At 49.4% G+C, this 16,422-nt stretch overlaps 5 protein-coding genes across 5 annotated transcripts; 4 read left to right on the top strand and 1 right to left on the bottom strand.

Moving 5' to 3' along the window:
* The first annotated feature begins 12 nt into the window (after window positions 1–12).
* Window positions 13–1,102, top strand: FVEG_04067 (hypothetical protein). Its single transcript, XM_018891765.1, has 2 exons — window positions 13–515; window positions 565–1,102. Exons 1-2 carry the CDS (start codon window positions 267–269, stop codon window positions 1,012–1,014), a joined length of 699 nt encoding a protein of 232 aa, XP_018748336.1. The 5' UTR covers window positions 13–266; the 3' UTR covers window positions 1,015–1,102.
* Window positions 1,035–2,507, bottom strand: FVEG_04068 (hypothetical protein). The gene has a single exon (XM_018891766.1). The coding sequence runs from the start codon at window positions 2,324–2,326 to the stop codon at window positions 1,076–1,078; it is 1,251 nt and encodes a 416-aa protein (XP_018748337.1). The 5' UTR covers window positions 2,327–2,507; the 3' UTR covers window positions 1,035–1,075.
* A 244-nt stretch (window positions 2,508–2,751) lies between these two features.
* On the top strand, window positions 2,752–5,642 carry FVEG_04069 (minichromosome maintenance protein 10). Its single transcript, XM_018891767.1, has 2 exons — window positions 2,752–3,010; window positions 3,076–5,642. Exons 1-2 carry the CDS (start codon window positions 3,001–3,003, stop codon window positions 5,376–5,378), a joined length of 2,313 nt encoding a protein of 770 aa, XP_018748338.1. The 5' UTR covers window positions 2,752–3,000; the 3' UTR covers window positions 5,379–5,642.
* A 1,685-nt stretch (window positions 5,643–7,327) lies between these two features.
* Window positions 7,328–8,884, top strand: FVEG_04070 (hypothetical protein). The gene has a single exon (XM_018891768.1). It carries the CDS (start codon window positions 7,446–7,448, stop codon window positions 8,553–8,555), a length of 1,110 nt encoding a protein of 369 aa, XP_018748339.1. The 5' UTR covers window positions 7,328–7,445; the 3' UTR covers window positions 8,556–8,884.
* A 3,725-nt stretch (window positions 8,885–12,609) lies between these two features.
* Window positions 12,610–15,790, top strand: FVEG_04071 (hypothetical protein). Its single transcript, XM_018891769.1, has 2 exons — window positions 12,610–13,348; window positions 13,400–15,790. The coding sequence occupies exons 1-2, from the start codon at window positions 13,182–13,184 to the stop codon at window positions 14,949–14,951; spliced, it is 1,719 nt and encodes a 572-aa protein (XP_018748340.1). The 5' UTR covers window positions 12,610–13,181; the 3' UTR covers window positions 14,952–15,790.
* The last annotated feature ends 632 nt before the right edge of the window (window positions 15,791–16,422 follow it).

Genomic DNA, 16,422 nt, shown 5'->3' with positions numbered 1-16,422 from the left:
TAGCGGTGCCCCTCATGAATTAAACAAAAGCTGCCATTCCACAGCAACCCATGACAATCAATTCAGCAAGCGCCTACTCTGTATTGACCCTGCATAGGTAGGTACGCCACAACGTCTGGTACATGATACTTGAAACGTGGACGTCTCGAAACACACGACCTCACTGCGACCATAGACTGGCGCTTCCAACATAGTCGGCCACTCATACTATTCTCAACAAGCTGGGCCCGCTTCTACTGGATTGGAAGTCATAGCTGTCTGCCATAATGGCTGACGATACAACCGAATATATAGAATCCAATATCTGGGAGTCTCCCGGAAATGATGATGGCCCACCGACCTCTCGACCCAGAACTCCTAGGACTCCGAAAACCCCTAAAACGCCGACACAAGAGCGCCCAGAGCCCATCGATCATGAGGCTGCATTGCGCAAAGAGCTTGAAGGTGTCCGGAGCATAAACGAGTCCATTGAGGGTGTCATCTCAACACTTGAACGTGCAGGGGGTAATATGAGCGTATGTTTCCCATCGCATCATCAAATGTGTATATACTAACCACCTACAGACTGTATTAAGCACAGTAAATAATGCTTCCGTTCTTCTTAACACCTGGACACGGATACTATCTCAAACCGAGCATAACCAGCGACTAATTTTAAACCCTGCATGGAAAGGCGCAACAGAGGATATTGCTGAACAAGAGGCTGAAGCCATTCAGAAACAGCAGGCTGCTGAACGAAGAGCAGCCGAAGAGGAACAAAGGCGCGAGGAGTTGCGACAGCGCCGGGAAGAAGAGGAAGAGAGACGAAGACTGGCCGCGACTGCACCTGCACGAGGGACCAGAGGAACTCGAGGGCTTAGGAGTACCACGAGAGCACGAGGCCGAGCCGCCACCACGAGAAGTGTTAGCACTAGCTATACATCCGAAAGCACTACGTCTAGCATACCGAGTACTCGCGGTACCTCAAACATTGGTCGAGGATTTGGTGCGCGCCGAGGGAGGGGAACTAGATGAGCCAGAACAGGTTCGAACATCTCACGTATTAATGACATATACCCAATAGAGATTATTATTATTACTTTTTCTTGAAAAAGTCACTCATCTTTTTCATGCCCTTGGTGTTGACTTTCTTGAGATCCCGAACTCCCCTGCTCTCAAGCGATTTCTTTTTCTTTTCCTCCTCCATCTTTCTTTTCTTGACAAAAGCCTCATCCTCATCCTCATCCAGACCACGCTTGCGAGAGTAGTCGATAGAGTGAGCAGCCATGGCTTCGGCGCGCAATTTGCTAAGCTTAGCCAGATACTCGTCCAGAGGCGCGAAGTCCACAAGAGTCTCCCTTTTCAGTGTGTCCTCCAGCTGAGCTGTGAGAGATGTGGCAATGTAGCCTGAGCAGATAAAATTAAAAGCAATCCGTAATCTCTGAAGATTTATTATCTCAGGAGATGCCTTAATAGCACTGACAATATTTTCGGTGGTTGTCTCTGCTGTAAAAGAGGTTGCTGCGGTAGAGGTTTCAGATACTTCTGTCTCTGTCGTTGTAGTAGTCGATTGGGAATCGGCGGAATCGGGATTAGATGTCTGCGATTCTGTCCCTGTTGTAATCTCTGTTGTTTCTCGCTTCTGTACGAGTATAGGTGCTTCCAGAGCCTTCTTCACGAACTTCTCCTCCATGCTTGGAGCTAGGCCGCCCTCGCGCATTCTCTTTGCCTTCTCTAGGACGACCTTGACGAGTTTGCTCTCATTTATTCGGAACATGTTCTCATCTCCTGCTTCAACAGTATCGCAAACCTCGGCCATTCGGTTCTCGATGAGCTTCCGTGTCTTGTCGCATCGCACGATTTCAGATAGATGTGATGACCCCTGGGGTAGCTTGTCGAAGTAGTCGTCACTGGAAAGGAACAGCCGCTTTCCTCCCGAGCTCTTGGACTGGGTTTCCGTCAACGCTGGGAGAACCAGAAATAGGGGGTCGATTGAAGTCGCTAGAAAGAGATCCTGGCCCATGGACACTCCAGTCTTCCTGAAGCTATCCGTAGAAGAGTCTGAGGAAGTCTCGATCAGCCAACTTCGAGGAGTCGTGTTTGGTATCGCAACTTTGGTAAATTCGTATATGCCTGTCTCTGGACACACGAGGTATCTTGCTGGTCGACCATGTCTAGGATTGGGAAGAGTGACAATGCGCGCTTCGGGGGTCGCTTTTGCGGGAAGTATGAAGATTTTCGAGGGGTTCTCTGCCCGAGACGATAGACTGAACTTGGATGAAGTAGATTTAGGTTCTGAAGTTTTCGTATCAGCTGCAGCAGCTTTGGTTGATCTTGTCCTTGCCATTGCAAGATTGTATGGAGGATAATTAAGAAGAAATATGAATATGCGCAAAGCTACTCCGTACTCGTGAGTAGAATCCAAGGGGAAAATTGTACCAAGACAGATGTGCTAATACTATCCAAAGACAACTCAGTTATATGGTCTGGTAGAAGAATAAATGGAAACGATGCCCGTGCTACAGTCGATTCAATGAGGTGGTAAATTAAACACGCCGAGACGCGTTTGTACGCGACGGTTGCAGGGGCTACAAATGAGAGAGACTTAAATTATCTAACCGTATTTAGGTTAGTGGATATTTAGGTACGTATAGTGGCCGGCGCCAAGACCAACCTAGCCAGCGCAAAGAGCAAAGAGCTTTGCGCCCGCCCAGTCAGTCAGTATTGGTTGACGCATTGGGTGTGGATGTCTTCTTCAACTGTTCGCTGAAACAAGCATTCCCTGCATCAACAACCAAAAATTCGTATCTTCAGCATCTTACCCTCACCAGCGACTCTCGACCGATCCAGCTGAATGGCTGCTGCCCTCCCAAGGCTATATCTACCGCCCTAATCGATTGGGAATATGCTCTTTGCTATAGGACGAATACTTACATCCAAACCCTTCTAAGTGGCTGCATACCGACGGGACTGGTTTCTGGGCCACCCACTTGAATTTTACTTCCTGTCCCAGGTATCGTCATGGCTCCAGGTGAGACCACAATAATTGCTGAAATATTCTTTCATGTGACAATCCACTGACCCTCCATGCCACAGCTTCTCCAGCAAAACAACGAACCGAAGCCCAATGGCCCCCAAGATCTCCGCATGAAGCTCTGCTCAGTACGCCGCGTGGACGAGAGCGATACCGACAGATGATGACATCGCCTTCGCCTTCACCGTCGAAAAGAGCTCGCAACTTACCCTCGATGAATCTTATGGCCGAGATTGAGAACGACGAGGATGATGAGGACGAGGAAACCCTGCAGCTGAAGCTTCAAGAGATCCAGGCGCGGCTCAAGTTGAAAAAGCTACAGGCTGCGAAGTCGAAAAAGTCGGAAGAAAGTGTTGAGCAATTACATGCCACGACCTCGGAGCTCGTGATATCAGCACAAGTTCCAAGTCGATCGAAGCGCGCAACCACTCCAACTAGGGAACCACTAGCTCGACAACAAAACCATGTGGAAGTGCCTGCGTCACCTGTCAGAAGGGTTCAAGAGCCATCGGTGCAAACATCGCCAAGTCGAGTGTTGCTGGGTATTGATAAGGGCCTGAAAGCTCGTGATATCTCCTTAAAGCGTGCGCCCAGCTACCGGGATTCGCAAACATCGACTGAAATTGGACAAACGGGCTATTTGCGAAGATCAAGGTCGAAAACTACAGGGAGCGGCAATTCTTCTTTCTCATCAGAGTCACGTCCAATGAGTTTCAATGAACGGCTTGTTTCCGCGAGGACAGATGAGGCTGCCCGGGCTCAGCGACAAAAGGACATTCAAAAGCTAAGATCGAATGCATTCAGTATCAGCCAGGATGAGATGGAGCAGTATAAGAAGAAGGCTATTGAGATACCAGATGAGCCATTGCAGGCTCCGTCCTTCTCAAGGGAGGAGATCATAGGGGCAACAAAACCTGTTGGCTTGCAGCGAAGTTACACTGTGCCTAACGTTCAGGCTCCCGAAAAGAAAGCTCCGGTGCCAAATTCTACAGCTTTGGTTCGGAAGAAAAAGACACCCCCTGGCGAAGTTTCTGAAGAGCAAGCGGCTGGTTTTGAGCCATACTCGAGCTTCCACTTGTCCAAGAGAATTTTACCACATGGCGTCCTTGCTCGACATGTTTCCGGCAAGCAAGTATACACAATTAAGGATATACTGAAAGTCGTTAAAGCACCAGACTTTGCTTTGCCAGATGTTGAGCAAGATATCGTGGTGTTCGGTATCTTGGCAAAGAAATCAGAGCCTCGCGCACATAAGCCAACACAAAAGAACGGAAAGACGGAGGACAGGGGGAAGTACATGGTCATGACCCTAGTCGATCTAGAGTGGGAACTGGATCTTTTTCTCTTCAACTCTGGATTTACAAAATACTGGAAGCTCACAGAAGGGACTGTCATTGCGATACTCAACCCTACTATTATGCCACCCCCACCCGGAAGACATGATACTGGCAAGTTCAGTCTTGTCATCAATTCAGATGATGACTCGATTATTGAGGTTGGTACATCGCGTGATCTCGGAGGTTGTCAATCAGTCAAGAAGGATGGAGATTTGTGTGGCGTTTGGATCAATAAGAAGCGTACTCATCACTGCGAATTCCACTCCAATGAAGCCCTTCGCAAACAGCGTTCAACACGAATGGAAGTAAATGGAAGCAGTTTCGGCGCCAGGAAGAATAACTCCAGAGAACTTATTGGCTGGGGCGCCGAGAAGAAAAAGGAGGCATCCAAGAAATACGACTGGGAAACAAAGACGCATTGGTTCGCTTCACGTTCCATGAGCGCAGCAGAGTTGATTGATGGGAAGGACAGAACACCGAATGATCGAAAAGAGAGAGCAGAATTCCTGAAAAGGGATCTGGAGGCAAAAGAGAAAGAACGCGAGATGATGAAGAAACTCGGTCAGGTTGGCAGCGCAGCTGGAAGAGAATATATGCGACAAGCTGGTTCGCGAGCGGCACTGCCTGCTGCAGGCACCTCCACCCAACCCTCGAGTGTTGCACAAGCGTCAGAGGAAGCTTACAGGCCAGACGCAAAGTCATTGGGCCTGCTGGGGAAGGATTCTGACATTCATCTGAGCCCTGTAAAACGGAAACGCCCAGACAGCTCTCAAGCCAGCTCGCAAGCTGGTTCAGCCATAAGTAACGGCCCAACGGCCTTCGGCTGGGGGAGCAATTTAAAGGATAAACTTTCCAAGATGAAGGAAGGGGAAAAGCTACGCAAAGATGAACAACCTCCAGTGCGGAAAAAGACTCGCTTTGTGACAGATAAGGGCATCCGTGAAGCCGGCAGGGAGAGTCTAGGTGACGAGCTCTTCGACCGGCAGATCTTGCTCGACGACGACGATGACGACTTGGTTATTGTATAAAATATTCACTTATTTCTCACTTATATGGCGTACTGGCGAGCATGATGCTGTGGTTTTTTGGCGTTATTGCAGATGCTTCGGACATGTTTACGAAGGAACGATTTTGGTCAGGGTTACCTCATATCGCTTGAACCAAGGCAGGTCTTATTGATAGAATCAACTTAGATGACACCATATGCTGCCTACCAGGCAAGACGTCAAGAACATGCCATCTTCCAACCCCCAATGTGCCTCGACATTAGCATAGCCTCCCCCACTTGCACGTATTATACGCACTTCGAGGAGAAGCTGTAAGCGATGATGATGTGCGTGGTCGAGGTATCCCGGTGGCGTAGTGCATAACAGAATTTAGCTGTGTATATCGGCCGCTACGAAGTGATGGAGTAGGAAGTATGATCCTCTCTAAATTTCCTAACCAGCAGACGCATTCAGAATACCCGTAACAACGTGCCTTTCTGCGGTCATCGTTGAGTTTCCGCATTGTGTAGTGAGCATAATGCAACGTCAAGAAATCAGGGGCATAAGAAAGTGTGGCCTGTCCCCCTGTCGGCAGTCTTTGGCTAGTTGCATGAAAGCATACGGGCATTTGTGGTGTCTATTGGGAGAGCTATATAGTCTGATTATGAATAACGAGGCGTCGAAGCTCATCATATTGTCTTTTTTGAAGGATATTACCCTGCAATTTTCGTAACATTCAGCTAAGTCAACAACAGCAAAGTTAATTTTTATTAACTACACCCCCGCTACTTACCAACGGCCAGTGTTACGATGTCAAAACTCTTTATCCAGTATACTTTTCTAACGACATTCTGGCTTCATTCTAGCCTCTAGACAATACGACTTAATATGTCACTGCAGGGTAAGCAATGGATGCTCTCTTAACACCGACCTAGACACTGACATCCCGTAGTAGGTTGGCGTTTTTATGCATATGTTGCTTTGCTAACCTCATTCCTTCAGGAGGACTACGGTTGGGTTGCAATGGCTGAATGTGTTGGTTGTGACGCAATTGTGAACTCTTTGCGAAGAGCCTAGGTTGGATAAACTTGTTCTGTCGAACACCTGACACATTACGGGTCATCAAGCTGACAGCTGAACTTGAGTTGACTAAAGAATGACACCCATTTGGACCAACGTGGGTTATGGAAAGACATGCCACGATGCTTGGGATGGTTACACAAGCAATTGTGACTGGTGAGTAGCTATTTAGCATCGTCATGACTTCTAAGGTGGCAGGACATCCGCTGGTCCGTCAAAGACGCACTAGATAGGTAGTTGAAATCGTTCGAGTGTTTGTTGTTCATCAAGCATAAAATCATACAAGGAGAAACGTTCTCTTGTTCGCGGCTAATGGCTCGGACTTTGAAATTGTCATGTTAAAGCCGGCTTATTTCAGTTAGATTCGCTGGACTCTTCCTCTTGAATGATACGCTGTCGAGGCGCAGTCACCATGCCATGATCCTTTCATCTCCTTAAACTTTTCCGCGACTGTACTGTACTGTACTGTACGCCCCAGAAGCCGTGCCAATGGCTCCAATGGAACGTTGACTGGCCTCAAAAGGCTCAAATAAACCCCCACGCTCCAGACTCGTCAAGCGACTCTTAGACCCTGAATCGTAGTCTCGTCGACCCCGGATTTTCTGCAGGAATAACCCCAAGAAGCGACTCCCGTGAGCACTTCCCCTCATAGTAAGATGCATACAAGCGGAGTATTTATTTGAGTCTACCAATCTTTGACCTGCCCGTTTCTCTGACCGGTTCAATCGTCCTCTCGGAATTGATGATTTGTATCATTTGACTTGTTTATGGCCCCGCCGTGAAGTAACGAGAAGTTATGAGTGATCAAGTTGCGGGTTCGTAGCTGGAGAGCCCTTTGAGCCGCCATATATAGGTGAGTGTTGAAGAATATCTATCTACCTAGGAGATGATATAAAAGCCAAGCCTCCTCCGACTTCATATCTAAACAAGTGCTTACACTATCGTCCATTACACTACCAAATCCGTTGAATACCTTTACCATTGAACCCAACCAATCTTGAGACATTCCAAATACTATCAAGCTATATCATGCCTCCTCATAGTGACGCTCCCTCACCAGCAGGGTCCTTCAGCTCCCAGCTATACAGCCACAGCCAATGGCACTCAAGCAATGGAAATCACAACTTCATGTCTGGTTCTTCATCGAGCGCTTCTGCAGACGATCGCTTGGATGACGTGCAGCATATAAGACGTCCTCTAACACCCGGCGTCTATGTTCCAACCATGTGCTTCTTCGATGCAGATACAGAAGACGTCGACACCGCTGCAATTGCCGCTCATGCTGTGCGACTCGCCCAAGCTGGTGTAACAGGCCTTGCGACGCAGGGTTCCAACGGAGAGGCCGTTCATCTCTCCCACTCAGAGCGACAGCTGGTCACCGCCACTACAAGAGCCGCCCTCAATGACGGCGGCTTCTCGCATATGCCCTTGATCGTGGGATGTGGAAGCCAGAGCACGCGCGAGACTGTACAATACTGCTATGAGGCTTGGGAGGCTGGCGGTGACTATGCGCTCGTCCTACCCCCGTCCTACTATGCCACTTTATTTGCCCCGGCCTCGGAAACCATCCTGGAGTATTTCACAAGAGTCGCAGACAAATCCCCTATTCCCATCATAATCTACAACTTTCCTGGTGCCGTGGGGGGCATGGATTTGTCGTCCGACATGATCATCACTCTTGCACGACATCCAAATATTGTAGGCGTGAAGTTGACATGCGGCAACACAGGGAAACTGAACAGGGTAGCCGCAGCGACCCGTAAGCTTTCAAAACACAACTCGAAGGCGCCCGTGTTCCTTGTCCTCGCAGGTTCCGCCGACTTTCTGATCCCTTCTCTGGCCGGAGGTGGTCACGGCATCCTGGCAGGCTTGGCCAACATTGCCCCGAGAGCATGCATCAAGGCCATGGACCTCTATCTGCAAGGTAATGTTTCCGAAGCACAAAAGATGCAGGAATTGGTCTCACAGGGCGACTGGACGGCGATCCAGGGCGGTGTGGTCGGTGTCAAGGCTGGACTACAGGCTTGGATGGGTTACGGAGGCTTTGCACGAAGTCCACTGCCGAGGCCAGACACAGAGCAAACGAAGCGATGGAGGGAAGGTTTCCGGGACCTTGTGATGCTGGAGAGATCACTCTGAGTCCGAGTGTACTCTAAGTCTGAGACGTCGGTCATGAAGGACCGGCCACGAGTATCACACCAAAGCAGAAGAAGTGGAGGACATCTCACAGCTTGGCATGGACGAGGGAGCTTTGATAGCACGATACAAAGTGTATTATCTGTCGTATTCCTTCCATAAGTGGATCAGAGTAAGCAGCAAGAGGATCTTATGATGCCTTCACACAGAGTTCAGAGTGTATATCCCGGGACCTGCATGAGCTGGAAGCTGGAGGAGGTGTGGTCAGCATCGTATTGATGCGATGGGTGGTTCACAAGGCGTGGCGTTGTGCAATGACTGCTTTTAGCGTTGCGCCATAAAAAGCGATACTTTACTTTATGTATCTGTATGTACGTACATGTTTGCCCTATTCAATGAGACATTTTGTGGACAAGCGACATTTTATTGTGTCTGTGAGCATGGCTGACGCGCAAGACTGTCTTGGATTTATCCTCCGTAGTTTGTGAGTTCTTCGATGGTGTTTTTCTTTCTTTTGGTTCAGTGTAACATATCTCGGTATCTTACAAGGGTCAACCCTTAATTGCCAAGGCGATCTACTGGAGCCCAGAGAGACTCCTTTTAGCAAGTGGCATGACGATCACATCGTGTTTCAGTCCCAGATTGGAAATCGACAGTACTGAGTTAAGCTATCATGACGAAACACCATCGACATGTAACCGGATCGTTGAAGCGATCAGCAAATAAATCGGAGCAGCAGAGTTTTCTGTAAGATACAGCGGAAACGAGGAGAGGATCTCGATTCATCAAGAGCAAGAGCAGACGCTGTAAGCAAGAGTTGAGCACAACAACCTTGTCGTATAACAAGCTGATCTTTTGCCAAGTCTGTCAAGAGACTAGTGATGAATTATTGAATTTGTTGGTAATGGCATCCATCCATACACTGATTGAAAATAGTAATGTAGATAAATCAGCCGTAAGCATTGGTCTTGTTCTTCCTGGGCAAGTTGGCACATCCATCTCAGATTCAATCGAGACTTGCATGGGTTCCCCTCATTCATCACATCATTTAGATTGGATCTTATAAGAGGATGCGACTGTGATGCATGGCTAGCCTATGCCTACCTTCTATCTACCTTACATGTATGTAGTATTACGGGGTCACCCGCGAGATATAGACTCTGGAGGTTGGGCCAGTAAATTTTGTGAGAATAAGCTAAAAAATAACTTTCAGCTCCATCTCTATCCCGTGTCGAATACAGGCTTCTACCCAGCATGCAACTGTCCATGGTTACTTCCAGGAGCCTCCTGCCAGTGTCAAGTGATTTATAGACGCTTCAATAGCCTCATCATCTGCCATCGAGCCACTGAGGTTATGGCCACAAAACACAATCCCTTAAATCTGATTATCTGACAACGGTACCGGCGCCGAAGTCGTCCGTTGGGACGCGGGGAGGCACGAGGCAAGCGCCTAGTAAACGGTTCAAACTCTGATCTGATCAGCCCAACTTGGCATCAGCATCTCGAGATGCCATTTTTGGATATCGAGTTGGGCATCCTACAGCTCTGCTTGGCTGGAGCCTGTAAGGCTCGTATCGGCAACTTGATGGATCGAAGCCTTCATGCAGGCGGGCCATACCTCATCGGCGGTGTGTAGGTTAACACGAGGTTTTCAAGCTTAACAGCAGGATATAGTCCCAATCATGAATGCATCGAGTTACATGAGGCGGACGCTTACAAACACATAGAAATACGGGATTGGCTGCAGCTGAATGCATGTTGTTTGCCGACGTGGGCTTGTCAGGATATAAGTGGTTGAGGAGAAGATCCATGCATGGAGGCTTACAGCAGAACTGTAACTTAAGTATGGGGGAACAACATTGCCAAACGAATAGCTATGACTAGGAGAGATGCAATTCCAATCCTACCCACAGTACGGAGTACCATACCATGGCTAGCATGGTAATCAATAGTTCTAAACTTCTAATTGAAACGGACCCAAGAGGAGCGGAATCACGCGCAGAGGCACTACGAAGCTAGAGACGAACTAGAAGCTGGAGGGAGGGGGATTTAATGAATTCAATTCTCCCTTTGTGCAAATTGCCCCTTACTGAGACATGGCTTTTTCCGACAACGGCCCATGGCTCTGGTGAGCGTGAGCTTGCTGAGGGAACAAAAAGGCTGCCGCCTCCGCCCCTTGGCCAGTGCAAAAGACTAGCAACTAGTTTCTTTCAGCCGTCTAGACTATTGCAAGTCTAGGGGCAGGCCATTATGCACGAATCGAGCGGGTGGCTGTTTCATGACTGGGTGGATTGCCCAAGGCTCGCATCTTAGCAGAAGCCGCTTGAGGGACATTGGGTCTAGCCTAAACGGTGAGGACGAACCACGAGGACCGAGACCGTAATTAACCCGTCATGATGCTAAAAAAAGGCCAAAATGGCTTTTTCATCAACGTCCAACAAGTCTGTCTATTAACAGGTACCTACCTATGTTAGTAGCTCGACAAACAGACAAACAGACAAACGAGCTGACCTGAACTGAGCTGACCTGAACTGAGCTGACCTGAAGAAGCAAGAGGGCCTTTTGCGATTGCATCTGATTCTGGTTCTGATCTGATCTGACCAGAGAAACAATTTCTCCGTTTGTTTCCCTCTTGGGCATGCACACCAGTTTATCATGTATCAGGTTTACCTAACCATACCGTATACGCACCACAGATGAGAGCCTCGTATAACTGAGCCGATTATTTCCAACTGCTTTGCTACACGCTCGTCTCTGTACCGATCGAATCGGCATCTCCGTCTAGATCCGGGGCGTCCAGGTTTGCCTCTCTGTACAGGACCACAATCCCTGCCTGGCAGCCAGACCAGAGAGGATCGAGGAGGATCTGTTTTCCCTCAACACCAACGTTGATCATTATGCCATGGATATTAATAATTGTTCGGAATAATAATCAATAGTGCCTGACGTAGTTTTGACGCATCGTGAGTTGTTCCCGGAAAGCGGCTGATGCCCCTTGTGCCAATCATCAATCCCAAACACAACTTCAGCTGCACCTGCGATAGGCTGTTATGTTAGAGCACATCGCGCTGGTGATCCTTTTTTAGTATCTTCCGAAAATCATGTCATGACCTGGCCCAGGGTGTGCTCGTGGTGCCGGGTGCCGGCCTGTACCTAGCCTGGGCCTGGGCTGCCAGAGAGGAGTAGACTTTGCTAGGTAGGGGCGGCTACACTCTTGGCATCAATTTAATTTCGAGTCCCTGGATGCTACGTTGTCGACAGTTTAGCGATAGGCCTGGAGTCACCCGTGGTTGTTTGCATGTATGTGGTAGTTGTGGCTATTATTGTGGCCTCATTGAGCTGGGCGTCAAGGACTGTCGCGGTTGAGCTCAGCTCTTTCAGGAAATAATTCACATTCGCTCGTGATTCTTCACATCCAATCCTCACAGAATTCATCCGCAGCCGGGACCAATTTTAGGCATGCAAGCCATGTTAGAATTTCAGGTACAGGCTCTAAGCGCGCCAGGGGAGCCCAATTCGGCGCTACGCTACATCTTGTCTGAGATTGCAATTTACATTCGGTACCTCGGCATTTCACCTATACAAGGTGTCCGAGCAAAGTACCCCCTAACCACAACAATCCCTTTGTCCTCTGGGTATCGTGTCGTGTCGTGTCGTGCCGCTGAGCGACAGGCCCACTACCACCTTTGCCTTAGCCTGGCCTACTCACCAGGCACAAGCAACTCCAACTTCCAGCTTCCCCAGCCGCTGGAAGAGCCCAGAAGCAGGGCTGTGGTCAATTGTACCGCTCGCCTGGGCTGGCCTGGGCTGGCCAGGGGTCTTGTCCCCCCTTGCTGTCCACTGGTCGGCCTCTTCACAACCATCGAATACGACGTGCCATACTGGAGGACAGACAAAGTTTCTTACCATCAGCACCGGATCTTACTGAAGGATTGCCTTTTTTCTTTCTCCTTGATAATGTCTCGACTAATGTCTGGATAATTGACGCGTAGGCAATTTGACAGGTCTAGGGAATCGCCAGGGACACAGACGTTGATCCATCCAATGTGGCGTTACGAGCAAACAAGCTAGACTACCTTACTATGTAAGCACGGAAAAGATGAGAGATGAACAACATTGGATACATGACCATGACCCTGGCTCGTCCATGTGCATGGGTCATATCCCAATTTCACCCACACCTTCCTAGCTCATTCATCGCTCACTGCTCACTGCTCCTCTCCTTGCAACTCTCAACTCCTCGTCAGTGGACACATCCCATGGAATATCGATCTTTGCCCTACCTTTGCACCCCCTCCCCCTTGTCATCTAGGGCCACTATGAGGGGCGCTACGAACCCCTTTGACGATGATTGACAGCTGGGACGGAGGTTCAGGTGCGGAGAAGGGATCATGATCTATTCCCAGAGCCATTGTCATTGCCATAGCCATAGCCATCAGCCCTCTCTTTCACACCCCCCGTCTTGTTGCCGTGGCCATGGCTCAGGGTTGACTATATCTCGGACGCTTTCCCACACTCTTTTAACCACTTCCCTCTCCGATTTTGTCCTTTTTCTTGAGCAAGCAAAGTCGTACATTGACGCACGACTTCTGTTCGAATACATTCGTTTTATTTTTCAGGACAATCATCATGCTGGGCAAGTTCCTAGTCGCCGCTCTCGCGGTCATCGGCGGTGTCAACCCCGTCGAGGCTCAGCAGCAAAACATTTTCGTTACTGGTGTCCCCGTCACTGGTGGAGCTGCTGTTCCTGCTCGAAAGAACATCAATGACATGCAGAAAGCTGGCGGCCCCGCCTGGTAAGCCTGCCGTGTGGTTGCTAACACGGCCAATGCTAATCTCAACACTAGGGACCTTTACATGCGAGCCGTCCGCTCCATGTACGATGCCAAGGAGACTGACTGGAAGTCCTACTTCCAGGTTGCCGGTATTCACGGAAAGCCCTTCATTCAGTGGAACGGTGGTGGTGGTCGAAGCGGCAATGGCTGGCCCGGATACTGCCCTCACGGTGAGAGCATCTTCCTGACATGGCACCGTCCCTACGTTCTGCTCTACGAGCAGATCCTCGTCGAGCATGCCAAGCGCCTTGCCAACCTCTACCCCTCCAAGTACCGCAAGCAGTACGTTGATGCAGCCAACAACCTGCGTGCTGCATACTGGGATTGGGCCATCGATGGCATTCCAGCTATCCTCACCCAGCAGAATGTCGCCGTCAAGGTTCCCAACGGCAGCGGCCTAAAGACCATCAACATGAAGAACCCCCTTTACACTTACAACTTTCCCAAGGACGCCCTCAACAACAAGTACGGATCATGGGACGACGAGCACCGCGTTCGCATCTACCACTGCCCCGCTCCCGATAGCTTCCCTTCAAGTGCCAACAAGCTCCTCCGCCAGCGACCTTACAAGCAATGGGTCTACGATGTCATGACCCGACCTACCACCTTCAACCAGTTCGCTTCCACCGGTGCCAACGGTGCTTCTCTCGAGCAGATTCACAACGCCATTCACTGGGATGCTTCTTGCGCCGGCCAGTTCCTCGCCACCGAGTTCTCTGGCTTTGACCCCATCTTCTGGCTGCACCACGCCAACGTCGACCGTCTCTGGGCTTACTGGCAGGCTATGCACCCTAGCCAGTCTACTTTCACCGGCTCTTACTCTGGTGGTGCCCGTTACTCTACTCCCCAAGGCACCCGCATCACTCCCAGCTCTCCTCTCAACCCCTTCTACAAATCCAGGGGTAACTTCCACACCTCTGACAGTGTTAAGAGCATCAAGGGTTTCGGTTACACCTACGCTGGACTCGAGTACTGGCACATGTCTGCTAGCCAGCTCTCTAGCTCCGCCCGAACCACCATCAACCGTCTCTATGGCAGCGGTTCTTCCCGCCGTCGTGATGTTGAGGAGCGTGGCCTGATTGAGGAGCGTGCTGGTGCCAACACCACCCGTTACTTTGCCAATGTCCAGCTCGATGTCACCGAGGTTGAGCGACCTGCTCAGGTCAACGTCTACGTCTCCGGAAAGCTCGTTGGTGGTCTCGTCGTTATGCGACAGCCTGCTGAGGGTATCATCCACGGTTCCTTCTCCGCTGACCAAGCTGCCGATGCCCCTCAGCTTCTTGCTGCCTGCTCTCCTACCAAGGTTGCCGATGCCGTTACCAGCGGCCTCCAGGTTGAGATTGTCAAGCTCGACGGCTCCAAGATTGACATCAGCACCGTCCCCAGCTTGAAGCTCAGCCTCGACGATGTTGCCTACACTCCTCCTGCCGCTGAGGATGACCTACCCGTTTACGGTACTCCTCGCACCCAGCCTGCCAAGGCTGTTGCCCTCACCAACGCCAAGGCCCTCAAGGCCGTCGCCGCTTGTGCCAACAAGCTTCCTTCTTTCAACCCTCCTGTCTAAATACCCGGCCATCATCGGCGTTTCATTTTATCATATCTGCTGTCGGCGGGCTAGCATGCTCGACCGCGGCTCATCATAAGGGACCACTAGCAAACCGCACAAATTCTTTTAAGTAATTTTAATCCCTGGCAGACTCGGGGAGTCATGATTGTATATTTTCGCCAGACTAGGTCTATAGTTGCCATATAGCGGCCCCTTTGTCTCGTACATCTTGAACTCGTTCCGTATGTGTGATGTGATGCGATGTGATGTCAAGATGTCTGTTAAAAAAGACGCTGCAACTGGTGCACTAGAAGGTCTGAAGTGCTTCACGCAAGTTAACTCTGTCTAGACTGCATTACTGTGAATGACAATCCGTACCAACTCTGGATAAAATAGGATCTAGAAGACCATGCAAAGTGGTACGAGAATTTGCAATAAGATATGCCATTTGTGTTCGTTGCTACGTGAAGGCCGAACTGTCAGGGACATAACTCGAACTGGGCCTATACGAACCAAAAGCTCATGTCTTTTCACCTCTGATGTGAGAGATTCGAAATATAGTCAACCGGCTATTTGACTACTCCTTCTACATGAAGTCATTCGAGGCCCCCTAGCTCAGGTCATGGCATAATTGTCCAATCATCTTGTGCGTCGATCCCCCAAACGTCGAGATTGTTGCCCGGACTGGACTCCTGTGTTCTTGTTGACCGATTCCCTCACTCGAGATCTCGTGGTGTTATTTTCACTATGGTTAAGTCAAAGTGGCATGATTTAGGAAATTCATATCCTTCAAGTGCATGGCGGAAAGCTTGCTGGGCTGATACTCAATGTTAAGGACTGGCAATACTACTATGGCATGTGCAATCAAAGTTTTACAGAGACTAGCAAGTTTTATTCTCATAGGATGCAAGTATTGTGAATCAATAACGATTCAATGGTCTCAATCAACTTCCGCCCGAAGCAACTGTATGCCCATAACATTGTGTATCTGGCCAAGACCTGCCCGTCACAAGTTTATGATTGGTTTTCTTCCTAGCTCACGAGGTATAAGGAACAGTTCAGAAGATTTCCATGTTTTGACAACCTTCCAAGATTTGCTTTATATGTTTCGAGACCGTTACATGAATGTTTGCTTTGTACCTGATAGTATCAGCTTCTAGCGATGGCAAACTCGGGTAATTCTATACAACAATGAATAGCCGTTCAGTTTACTTGAAATAAGAGCGCAAAGAAAAACAGTTGTCACGGAGACGAAACTGGACAGGCAAGGACTGGAAAGATATTCTCGGGCTTTGTGAACGAGCTGTCACCCCTGGCTCTAAGCTGTGTGCCGCCTCTGTATTTAGATCAATGGGGTATCGCGTTAGACTCTATTCAATACCATTAAAGCTAGAAAGGAACATATAAAGCATTATAAAGCACTGGTTCTACCGAAATAGACGACTTTGCGTAGCAGTTATTTCAACACGTCGTCGTACTGACCGATGAG

This window comes from Fusarium verticillioides, chromosome 2, assembly GCF_000149555.1.
Source record: "Fusarium verticillioides 7600 chromosome 2, whole genome shotgun sequence".
NCBI classification, from domain to species: Eukaryota; Fungi; Ascomycota; class Sordariomycetes; order Hypocreales; family Nectriaceae; genus Fusarium; species Fusarium verticillioides.
Note: the sequence above shows the minus strand (reverse complement) of the source record. Positions and strands in the feature narration are given on the sequence as shown.

What these genes read in the sequence shown, in the direction of transcription:
- FVEG_04067 (XM_018891765.1), top strand. Translation starts at nt 267, where the DNA reads ATGGCTGACGATACAACCGAATATATAGAATCCAATATCTGGGAGTCT. An exon ending in GTGCAGGGGGTAATATGAGC is followed by an intron (nt 516 to 564) that starts GTATGTTTCCCA and finishes AACCACCTACAG; the next exon opens with ACTGTATTAAGCACAGTAAA.
- FVEG_04068 (XM_018891766.1), bottom strand. Translation starts at nt 2,326, where the DNA reads ATGGCAAGGACAAGATCAACCAAAGCTGCTGCAGCTGATACGAAAACT.
- FVEG_04070 (XM_018891768.1), top strand. Translation starts at nt 7,446, where the DNA reads ATGCCTCCTCATAGTGACGCTCCCTCACCAGCAGGGTCCTTCAGCTCC.
- FVEG_04071 (XM_018891769.1), top strand. Translation starts at nt 13,182, where the DNA reads ATGCTGGGCAAGTTCCTAGTCGCCGCTCTCGCGGTCATCGGCGGTGTC. An exon ending in AAAGCTGGCGGCCCCGCCTG is followed by an intron (nt 13,349 to 13,399) that starts GTAAGCCTGCCG and finishes TCTCAACACTAG; the next exon opens with GGACCTTTACATGCGAGCCG.